At 39.0% G+C, this 12036-nt stretch overlaps 1 protein-coding gene across 1 annotated transcript; it reads left to right on the top strand.

Annotated features, from left to right (window-relative positions):
• Positions 1-4054: 4054 nt before the first annotated feature.
• tbx2b (T-box transcription factor 2b) lies at positions 4055-11836 on the top strand. The gene is made up of 7 exons (XM_073817594.1): positions 4055-4871; positions 5695-5962; positions 7068-7214; positions 8243-8319; positions 8507-8673; positions 9187-9794; positions 10357-11836. The coding sequence occupies exons 1-7, from the start codon at positions 4510-4512 to the stop codon at positions 10789-10791; spliced, it is 2064 nt and encodes a 687-aa protein (XP_073673695.1). The 5' UTR covers positions 4055-4509; the 3' UTR covers positions 10792-11836.
• The last annotated feature ends 200 nt before the right edge of the window (positions 11837-12036 follow it).

Raw genomic sequence — 12036 nt, 5'->3', positions numbered from 1 at the left:
AAATTTAAAACCTACATTCTCATTCACAGAATTCATGTTTTGTTATAAATCTATTGAAATCAACAGGTTTGTATGAGCATTAGGGTGGAGTTAGCAATAGCATCACCTCGGACTATTGTGTCGCTAATATAGTGAAAGTGTTTTATAGTTTCAAGGCATGGGCTTTTAGATTTGTGGAGTATACTATTGCCAATATACTTTTGGGCAAAATGAGAGTGGGAGAGAAGAAGCAGAGCACCATAGCTGTCTATAAAATAGTTGTTTCGCATCCATCAGGTACAGTATGTCCAGAGGAGGTTTTGCTGACTCGGTTGGGTGATACAAAATGGGCTATGCGAAAAGCAAATTGTACGATTTGGCAAAATAAGCACAAGCAGATCAAATACACTGTCCTAATGAAAAAGAGGAGACATGGGGAAATTTATACAGGGTGTATGTGGATGGGTAGTAAGAATGGAGGAGAGAGAGCTGGACGGAAAGGAGGAGGAGAGAGGGGGCTGCTAGCCGGTGGAGGCGCTGGGTATACATGTGACAAGGGGAAATATGAGGGACTTTGACAGGTCTTAAACGGTCTGGCGCCAAGGCCTCAGTCTACTGGCTAAATATAGCAGGAGAGATGATGCAGAGAGATGATGAAAAGATGAAAAGAAGGAGCAACAATGTAAAAGCAGAAAAAAGAGCGTCGGTCATTTAATGATCAGCCCTAGAGGATCATCTGGTTTCATATATGTGAAAGGTATTGCAAAGGTTTGCGTTATCTTTTTGCAGGAACATATTAATTTCCTTAGAACCTGGAAACACAATTAGACACATTGTCTTACAGCGGACACCGTCTCAAGGACACAAAAGCTGACAGAAGCAGATCATGCATAAAAGTTTGGCACCGGGCTATTTTTAACTAATGAAAACGTCCTCTGGTCGAAGCTGATGCACGAAGACACTTCTCTACACCTTTTGACAAACCTTTACCCACGATTTTTCATCATTACAATCATTCGGAATACAAGTGGTCATTGGTTTTTCGACGCCTCGTTGTTTTGGCAGTAAACAGTGGCAGTGCAGTGAAAAGTTTTCCAGCATGAACGCTTTTTAAATCATGTGTGATAAGAGCTCAGCGCATGATTACATTCTTGTCGGTTTAGATGTGTACAGCAGGAAAAATAAATCTGGCGTAATTGCAGAGACTCTGTTGATGTGATTACTTCCTTAAGTATATACATAGAAAACCATTACCATTCCCATGTGTGGTTAATCTCTTCCCAATCCAAATCACTCTCTGTCGAAGTTTAAGACCAGAGATTAAACAAAAACTATTGATTAGTCCTTTTTTAGCTGGCTGCAGGTAACACTTCACATACAAAGAATAGTTTTTTTTTTTTTTTAATAAATAATCTTTAATATTTACATCCAATGCACTAGATAGGCCTATTGAAGTGCAAACGGTATTTTAAGAAGAAGAAAAAAAGTTTAATCACTAAACCAGGAAGTACATTGATTATAAATCGGCAGTTTCTCCTCTAGAATGTGATTTTATGTTAATATATTACAGGCTTTTTTGATTTGTCAAAATGACATACGTATAATTAATTAGATTGTATTTCAATTTAACATTTAATATTCTAAATGACTTTAAAACTCAACATAGGGTTTATTTTACACTCATCATTTGAAATAATGTATTTTAACACGGCTCTTAATTTTAGCCTTAAATAATGTAGATTTTATATCAGGAGACACTACTTAGTTTCTCGTTTGACATTTCGTTTTGCTATATTTACACATTCTTCATCATTCAAGCAGAAAACGCTTTATTTCAAAATCTACATGTATTTAGCTATATTGTCGTACCAAAAATTGTGAACAGGTTTCGGTCCTAATATTGATTTATTATCATTCTGTGTTATGTTTATTTGGTTTATTTTCACGACTTTTAAAAGAAAATCGTATCCTACTTAAACAATGAACATACCTGTCTGATAAAGGCGTTCATATTCCATATTTTAGTGTCAGTCTTAATAAATCCCGCTTTAGATCTGTGTCTGTTCACTCCTGGCTTCGGCAACAAGTGTCTGCCTACTTTGTGTTTTCTCTGTTTACGATGCAGCTTTAGCTATTCTTATGTGTTTTTATGGTGTGAATGTGTTATTTAACTTCAAAATAGACTGTCATGAATTTGCTAAACATGTTATCCTTGATTAATATTTAATGTTCAATTAGAAAACGCGCAATAAAATATGTTTTACAAAGATCGTTTAGCAATTTTAATGACATTAAGACGTGAGCGACAATCCGTAATGCTGTGTAATGAAACCTATGATCTTTAAACCATTTTATGTCCAATTCAGTAAATATCACATATCGTGCAACTAAATACAAAAAGGCTATATTAAACGTCGTCGCCTCCGTTTTAAAGAACAGCTGCAAACGAATCAAGTTTCTGGCTGACAAAAAAAATACACTCTGATTTTACTTAGTAACTTTTCAGTATTTCATAAGCAATATTTAATCACTATAGCAGGTCCTCTCTGGCATAGTAAGGGTTAAACATACAGCCTGTCATCATGTTCTGCTGATTTGTATCGAAGTGTAAAAGTGACAACATTCCGCAACCGGTTGAATCCGTCCGCACAAAAACGTAGATTGGACATTGATGCGTTTTGGAAATATTGGAACTATTCAGTGCGACATCTGATCGAAACGTATACGTGGAAATGCTAACTTATAAAGACCACAAGTCATTTGGAGACAAAGAAAGCAAGCGCAAGCCAAAACTTTGGCGTAAATGCTAAAGGGATTGGAGTGCACTGTTAGAGGATTTTGGAGTAAATATGAACTGACAAGAGACTGTTCTTACTGCGGTACGTCAGCCGACTGGCGCCAAGCGGCTATCTAACAAACCCAATCCAAGTAAATCTAGAGTCCACGAGTGGATTTCTTAAAGGTATAGACTACACTTATGGCTCGTCCCACTACTAAAACTACAGGTCGAAAGTAGATGGTGAACATTTATAGTGGCCTGGCACTTAAACCTAAAAGCATCGAGATGTATGTTCTTTTCGAGAATATAGAGGAGCGTATGCTTTTATCCGCTCACCTGCATATTCAGCGTTAGGATCAATAAAATACATGTAAATGCATAAATGTAATACCTTTACATTTCATAAACTGTTGTCTATGTATATTACGTCATATATGGAGTATACTAAAAGTAATATTAAAATTTACAACCGCAGATGCCTGTTAAGAGTTAAGAGTAATGCAGCACTCACCAAAATTATCTTTATATTGGTCTTTAGATTCCATCAACTCTCTTCCTCTTTCTTCAGTATAGCGCGTGGCTGTGCGCTTTGAATGACCCGGGGCAGAATTTAAAGTACCAATGTCCGATTATAGGCTGCTGTTCCTCACATGAAGTCAGACGCGACACAAGCACGAAGCACGGAAATAGTTATTCACACATTGAAACGTTGAATTCAATACATACGCACAACAAGGTCCTTTGGCTATGAGTGTGCAGTGCTATATTATGAACACAACACTCGTACGCGTCACTTTGAGAAGATAAACGCAATTTGGTGTGTTCCTGATATGTTTATTGACTATTGCGAATAGTTATCCTCAATTTATAGCGTAATGTTTTAAAATGTGCTACCAATGAAAAGCATATAATATTTTGCGCTAGTTAATCATAACAATTTGCACCTTTTGTCTATTTATACGTCAGCTATCTTAATTCCTAGTTTTCAGTGTATCGGAGAGTATGTTTGTTCCTCGAACAAGGAGGCATCGTAATTGTAAAGCGCAAGCCGACCGAGGTGCAGTCACCACCGGCTAAGCACTGAGGGCTGACCCGGTGCTTGGCTTGGAGACGGGGGTGGGATTTCCCGATCTTTTCTGTCATTGGTTAATATTTTATTCTGTTGACATGTTTTCTTACTGCTAATGCTTCCGACACCTTCTTGTCCACCCCCTCTCCTTGAGCCTGGCCGGAGCTGTCAAAACCACGCCTATGGAGGCCCACAATTGGTCCAGAAAGCGTAAAATCAGCAATCAAGGGGGCTTGGTTCATTAGTGCTGGGATCAGAGCAGGAAGGACATGTGAGATAGTTACAGTTGTACAGTGGACAGGGCAAGATCTAACCATTTCAACTCCGTGTCTGCGTAGAATGACTGCGCTTGAATGGACATCCGCATCGAAAGAATAATCTTTTTATGAGAGCAACTGCTGGAGAACAGGAATCCCCAATTCTGCCTTCAAAGCGTCGTTGCGCTCACTTTGACTGATATTATTACGGGGACTTCGTGGAAACTAGCAGCTACGGGAGTTAAAGTGGAAGATCCTTCCCACTGTCTTTGCTCGCCTTTTCGCCTTCACCCGATTCACTTGCCAAAATTGCCTTGCTGCGCTTTTCCTTCTCGTAGTGAGACAATCTATCGTCTGGATACGCGCTGCTTTTGCCAGAGAACACCACTGAATATATTTTTTCACTACGATTGTTGGATGCACCGATGAGAGATCCAGTTTTTACAGGGACTGCGATGGCTTACCACCCTTTCCACGCTCACCGGCCGACCGACTTTCCCATGTCAGCTTTTCTCGCGGCCGCGCAACCCTCCTTCTTCCCGGCGCTGACCTTGCCTCCCGGGGCTCTCACAAAGCCGATCCCGGACCATACCCTCGCCGGAGCCGCGGAGGCTGGGCTCCATCCGGCTCTGAGTCACCATCATCAGGCAGCTCATCTTCGCAGTCTTAAGAGCCTGGAGCCAGAGGAAGAGGTTGAAGACGATCCAAAAGTCACACTGGAAGCGAAGGATCTATGGGACCAGTTCCACAAATTAGGAACAGAAATGGTTATTACGAAATCTGGCAGGTGAGTTGCTCACAGTTGCTCTATTTTTAGTCTTTTGTCTCAGTGTTTATACGAGGGAATGTTATGATGCACTCAGCGTTTCACATGATATGTTCCACAATATATTTGCCGTCTGCTGCACGGATTAAAAAGGCTGTTTTGTCGATGTAGTTTACCAGGCCCAGTAAATTCATTACTAAATATCTGTCTTTTGCACATCGCTGTCGTAAGTCATTTCCCCTTTATTTCCCTATTAATGTCTTGCGCCCTGAACTGCCTGACCTAATTATTATGTCAAAGGGACTGTAGAAATGATTGTCTTACTGTCAGAACATGTGTCTGAACGATTCGTCTGCTCATTTGACTTAGGAAAACGAAATGGGGAAAGTACAAGCGATGCGTATTTTGTGGCTAGCAAAAGGAAAGTAGCTGAGGCTTTCTGTTGCTTATATCAATATCAACAAATATTGACTTTCAAGGCACGGTGTGGCACAGTTAAACCGTGCTTTCGTAAAGAGAAATGCTTCTCTTGGTCTGCGTATGTACTGAGGTGACAATAAACTATTTTATGTAAATAGCCTGCCACTTTCATGGAAGATTTAAGTCTTGCGGAGAGCTAAATTATCTGCAGCCAAGTGAAATGTTAATATTTGTTGTACATGTTTTTTTTAAAGCGGTTGTTTTATTTAATAAATCTAGATAAGGTAAACATAGCGCTGAAAACGTTTATTTGGTTTTATATTGGTATTATTTGGTTGTGTTGTTAAAACGTTAAGCTTGCATCTGCCCACATTTGCAAAGAAAAAAAGCTTTTCATTTATAGACATATTTCCTTTTTCTACAGGAGAATGTTTCCACCTTTTAAAGTCCGCATCAATGGACTTGATAAAAAAGCCAAGTATATTCTATTAATGGATATTGTGGCTGCCGACGACTGCCGCTACAAGTTCCACAACTCTCGCTGGATGGTAGCGGGGAAGGCCGACCCGGAGATGCCAAAGCGAATGTATATACATCCGGATAGCCCAGCTACTGGGGAACAATGGATGGCTAAGCCTGTTGCTTTTCATAAACTGAAGTTAACCAACAACATTTCGGACAAACATGGATTTGTAAGTAACCCATTCTTATTTAAATAACCCGTTTTTGTGTCGCATGTAGGCCTGTAGTAGTAATTGTGTATTGCTGTGTAATATATAAATATAAATTTACTGCCATCTGTGGGCTGTAATGCTGACGCTCGCTATGATTGGACATGCTTACAATTTCGCTGTTTATTCCTGGGCGAAAATAATTATAGATGTTCTAAAATATATATTTTAACTTGATTTCGTCGGTCCATGTACAATTCTTTATTGTCGCTACATTCATTTCTTTCTTTGTTTCGGCAAGCTTATAAAACAGATATGGGGAATTAAGTGAATAATGATGACATTGACAGCTTGGTTATGTAAATACTTCATCCTGAGTTTTTTTTCTTGGCCACTATTACTTCTATTGTTTATGATAGGCGCAGAGCGCTATAACTTTTATGAGGGGGTGGAAGTGACAAAAATGAGGTCAAAGGATCCGGAGAGATCTTGAATCACGCTACAGTAAATGAATTTACAAATAGGAATAGTGAAAGTGTAATTTGGGCTGTTTTGAGAAGCGCAGCAACAAAATGCATAGGTAGAGCGACCTGTGCAGTCTATGATAGTTCACTGAACAATGTTGAGACGGATACAGCGATGCTGACCAATACTCTATGTGAGCATGCAGTCAAATATAGTGTGTGACCTGCTCCCTTACGCGACTTGCAAACAAATCGACTGGAAACAAATGAAACATTTACATGCATGGCACAACCATTTGATATTTGTACAGTCAAATAGAAAAAAAAAAATACATATATATTTGTGTTCATCACATTTTGTTAATTTACTGTACAATTAAGAAACTTTTGTTTTTTATTTATTTCAGATTTATTTGTGTTATAATCATAACGACACAAAATAACACAAAATGTTGCATGTCCGCTTGACTGTTTTCTGTTTGCCTGCCACTGGCACAGGCCTGTTGTTTTGTGGTTTAACTCAAGAACAATAATTCCACTATTTCTATATATTTTATGCGGTATTTATTGTCTAAAACAATTTTAAAGACCAGTGACTTAAATGGATAATTATTTTGACAAGCCCTAATGTTTTCCATTCCTCTTCCTCTCCTTCTCATTAGACCATCCTGAATTCAATGCATAAATACCAGCCCAGGTTCCATATTGTGAGAGCCAACGATATTCTGAAGCTTCCGTACAGCACTTTCAGGACATATGTTTTTCCTGAGACCGATTTTATTGCTGTCACAGCTTATCAAAACGACAAGGTATGTACCCATATTTTGATCTGTGCTATAGTGAAATGTGCACGATATAATGTAGAACTATACTACACGTTCGCATTTTTGCTTTTGTTCTGCGATGCGTTTTGCACGTTCTGCATTTGATTGGATTTATAGCTTATGCTCACTTAACAAGATGAGTAGTATTTATAGAAGTACTATTTTGAATATGTGGATGCAAAAGTATATATCTAAAACATTTAAAATTCCTCGTGTCCAGTGCCACTTCCAGCTACTGCTCATGTTAATTGTAGTCTGTGTCCGAGGGGCCTAGTGAGCTTGTCGGTATCGTAAAGTTTATGACATAGAGTCACAATCGATTAGCAGGCACTTAAGCTCGTCGGTTTGTCCGGGAGCTACACACTCTGAGGCTCAGCAATCAAAGCGTGTCAGTTGCTAAACGCAAAAAGCAGAGAGGCCATCTAGCTTAGCAATCTATGAACTTTAAGGCCTTGGTTTCTTCTGAATTTATAGCCTACAGCGTCCAAATCACTTGGGCACAACGAAAATCGTTCTGTTACATCGCTCTGTATTTTCATGGAACTTGTAAAAACTGGCAATGATTCAAACCACACTATTAATTATTGATAGCAGGTCGGCGTCACTCATCTTGTTCGCCTCTCTTGTTCTCTCCGTTGTGCTGTAGAGAATACCAATTTGACAAATGGAAAATGTTTACTCGTGGAATTTTCTCAGGGGGGTCGTGATTTGATCTTTTTCATTAAACATTTTTAATAATTAAATTATCACTCTAAAGTAATCTGTGTAGCGTGGTTAACGGTGTTGGGATAATAACTGGTGATCACACTACATGTACAGGCTTTGCTTTTTTATGCATTTAAAAGTATTTTACTTGTAGATTGTGAATTTCTGCAGCACAATACTAATAACAACAATACCACGATTAATAATATTTTAATACTAATACACTGCTGCTGTGTAATTGTATTAATAGTGTTACAAACCAACAAATATATGAATAATATACGCATCCATTTTTGTTTTGCATTCAGATAACACAGCTGAAGATTGACAATAACCCCTTTGCCAAAGGCTTCAGAGACACAGGGAATGGAAGAAGGGAAAAAAGGTAGGTTTTAAAACCTTGATAGTTTACAACAATGTAAAATGGCCGAGGAACCGGATTTAAAGCCTAGCAATTGTTTATATTTCAAGGGTTTTATTGATATATTTTTGAATATTTATATATATTGCAGTTTAGTGTGGGTCAACTTAGGTCATATTTATTTTTCTCACTATTTAAATTTATGTTAAAGGAAACAGTTGACCCTTCCATCATTACGCATGTATGAGGATCAATGTAAAGTGGACCGTGATGGCGCGGACTCTGATGCTTCCTCAAGCGAACCTACAACCGGCAGAGATGCTGGTCATTCACCTGGACCGGTTTCCAGCCCACTTAGATTTAACCGGAGCAGCAGAGGTAGGTCTAAATCTATGAATAAATTATATTGCTATGCTTCACGATCACTGAGAGGAAACATGCCTAAGTGTCATATCATTTACAAGCCGGTGTATTATGCCTTTAGCGTTTTCAAGACTACTTTAATAATTGACAAAGTCATTTTAATAAGGCATTTATCATGGAACAAATGTGCTGATAAAATTATAGCCCATTTCGTTAGATTCACATTACGCCTGAATGTAGAGAACTAAACTTTACATTCAAAACTAGTCCGTTTTTTAAATAAGATAATTGTCTATATTTCATCGCATTTAGTCTCATAGTTAGCCTACTACATATTATTTTAGCAAGTATTATAAAGTGTACAAGAATATCATTAGTCTGTCAAGCGGTATGAAATTTACGACTGGAATTAGGCGAATCTAAAACGTTTTTTTTTTTAATTATATATATATATATAAATAAAAGTAGGCTATTTTTTTATTTAGTTTTGAACGTGGATAAAAAAGTATATATTTTTTTCCATTACAGACGAGAAAACATGCACTGACAGTGAGCACGAATTGGACCACCAAGATGAGCGGTGTGGTGGCTCCAGCAGTCCTGGACCAGAGCCTCCATCTCCATACAGGTCGAGATGTGAGGAACGTGGGCGGGAGAGGCCTGCTCTGGAGAAGAAAGACGATTACCCGGACTCTCGAAAATCAAGCGATTCTATATTAAGCATAAGAAACTTGGAGAAAGACAAACAAGAGAACAGGCCGAGGAAAGACACAGACTTGTCAAAGAAGGACACAGAAAACGGTGGTCTTAGCGCCAGTAAAGACAGCTTCTCTCCTCTAATGGTACAGACAGAGAGTCCTTCACATTTTGGGGCAGGGCACCTTCAGAGCTTGGCGCTTTCCGGCCTACACAGTCAACAGTTCTTTAACCCACTAAACACCGGACAACCTCTATTATTCCACCCCGGACAATTTGCAATGGCACCTGGAGCGTTTTCAGCCATGGGTATGGGACATCTATTGGCTTCAGTATCAGGAGCTGGTGGCCTGGAGAACGGAAGCCTGTCGGTCCAGGGAACTGGGAGCACACCGAGTCCTTTTCCCTTTCATCTGTCTCAACACATGCTTGCCTCTCAGGTAAGGGAACTCTCGCCATTAAAAATTAAATAGCCTATGTCATCATACTGGTTACGGAAGCATTTGAATGAAAACAGTTTTTGCGACATTTTGCTGTGATGCTTTTGATTTTGCTTGCATGTGGTTGTTAATTTTTTTTTTTTTTTTTTTGCGTTATGTACAGAGAAATATACAAACCGAATACACAAATTCAGCCACTGAATACGTCAGATACAGATTTTTTAAATATCTCAAAATGTTCTAGCAAATGCGTAGGCTATTGTTTCTTCAAAAATGATTCGTGACGTAGATTTATTAGCACTTATTTTCGTTACATCTTTGTGATTTTCAGTTGCCTAAAATGTCACAATAAGCAATAATTTCTTGTTAAGTTTATTTCTATGCGCCATAAAAGTCAATAAATACGTCTGCCATTGAAATCAGATGGACTGCGAACAGGTGGCACTAGTTAATCTGTGCAAATACTGGTTCACTGAAAATTCACCATGTAGCAGATCCTAACCTTTCAAACTGTTGCATGTTCGGTGTGCTAAAAGACGCTAACGAATGTCTCTTATTCCAGGGCATTCCGATGCCAACCTTTGGTGGACTTTTCCCGTACCCCTACACCTACATGGCCGCAGCAGCTGCAGCGGCCTCCGCCCTTCCCGCGAACAGCAACACGGCCTCCTCGCTCTCCAGGAACCCGTTCTTGAGCAGCTCCACTCGCCCTCGACTGCGATTCAACCCCTACCAGCTCCCCGTGTCGATCCCTCAAAGCACAAACCTGCTCACCACCGGATTGCCAAGCGGCCTAAACCCCTCATCCGAATCGTCTAAATGCGGTAGCAGGGAATCGAGTCCTGTGCCTGATCACAAATCGGGGGCGAGTCAGAGAAACGGCTCACCTAAAACAACAATGAAGGAATCCATCAACGAACTTCAGAACATTCAGAGACTAGTGAGCGGCCTAGAAAGTCAGCGGGAGACTTCCTCACCTAGGGATTCGCCCAAGTGATCAAGCATCCCCAAACCTATCCAGGGCATGACTTGAATTGCCAGAGGATTTTATTAAGTGGTTCTCTGCGAGAAATTTCATTACGTACTGTTTTTGCGCATGGATGTCTGGAGTGGAAAAAAGCAAACAGCAGTCAACAAGTACAAAATTAATACAAGAAAAACGTTGGACTTGGTGCTCTTGGTGGTGGAGATCTGCGTAGGAAGTGCTGCGAAGACAATCTATGGTGTAGCCTAATTGACTCTTTATAGAACATGCTGACAAGACCACACCAATCTATTAAAAAAAGAAAGAAAAAAGGAATTTACAAATAAAGTACATTTACTTTTGCGTAACGTCATAGGATCACTGCTGGTTGCAATATCTGATTGGTGATTCACATAAAACCTGTAGAATGAAAACATCCAAGCTACATCCAAAAAGGAAAAGAAGAAAAAAGAAAATTAAAAGGATATTTCAAAAGGGATTGAAATGACAGTTGGACCGTTAGTTAAATCCGACAGACAGTTATACCTGAACTATTTAATGTAATTATTAATAAAAGAAACCTAATTCTGTAAATAAGCTACAAGGACCTAAGAATATGCAAATTGGTATTAATTTATTCAAACCTGTACATTTGCGTGTACATAATATTTAGAGTTTAACTCGTTGCATTTTTTTTTTTTTCCTTTTTTTTTTTCATTTTTCACTATGGTTGTTGTAAATGAAAGCTATAGCGTTTGTTGTTTGGAGACAGAAGGTGTTCCTATCTGTGATGCGTTGCTGTTTAATCTGCCTGTGACACGTAATGAAAGCGTGTGCCATCATTGCATTGTAGCAGTCGCTGTAAAAAACACTTATCACGCTGCGGGACTCACAAGGTATGAGAAGCCTCAGGTTAATGTACTCCAACAGAAGAGACCAACATTCCTCTTCTTGAGCTGAGTTTATATAAAGAAATATATGAACGTGTCCCGTTGTGCTGGCTGTCCGGATTTTTCTGTTGTTGTTGTTGTTGTAGGATTCTTTCACAATTTCAATAAAAAAAATCAACGTGTTTAAATATTTTCACATTTATGAACTACGTTACCTCAATGATAAGCTGCACTCTTAATAAATGTATTAGGTAGGCCTAACAGGTCACTGAATTTTTTTGGGAACAACGAAAACATAAAAATACAATAAAATAAAATTTCTACGAAAAAACCCCCCAATGTATTTGGATAACTGCAACATACAAGCAGAAAAAAGTGTTAGCCAGAT

Source organism: Garra rufa, chromosome 14 (genome assembly GCF_049309525.1).
Source record: "Garra rufa chromosome 14, GarRuf1.0, whole genome shotgun sequence".
Taxonomy (NCBI): Eukaryota; Metazoa; Chordata; class Actinopteri; order Cypriniformes; family Cyprinidae; genus Garra; species Garra rufa.
Note: the sequence above shows the minus strand (reverse complement) of the source record. Positions and strands in the feature narration are given on the sequence as shown.

Coding starts and splice junctions, on each gene's coding strand:
- tbx2b (XM_073817594.1), top strand. CDS start 4,510: ATGAGAGATCCAGTTTTTACAGGGACTGCGATGGCTTACCACCCTTTC. Junction 4,872..5,694: donor GTTATTACGAAATCTGGCAG/GTGAGTTGCTCA, acceptor CTTTTTCTACAG/GAGAATGTTTCCACCTTTTA. Junction 5,963..7,067: donor TTTCGGACAAACATGGATTT/GTAAGTAACCCA, acceptor CCTTCTCATTAG/ACCATCCTGAATTCAATGCA.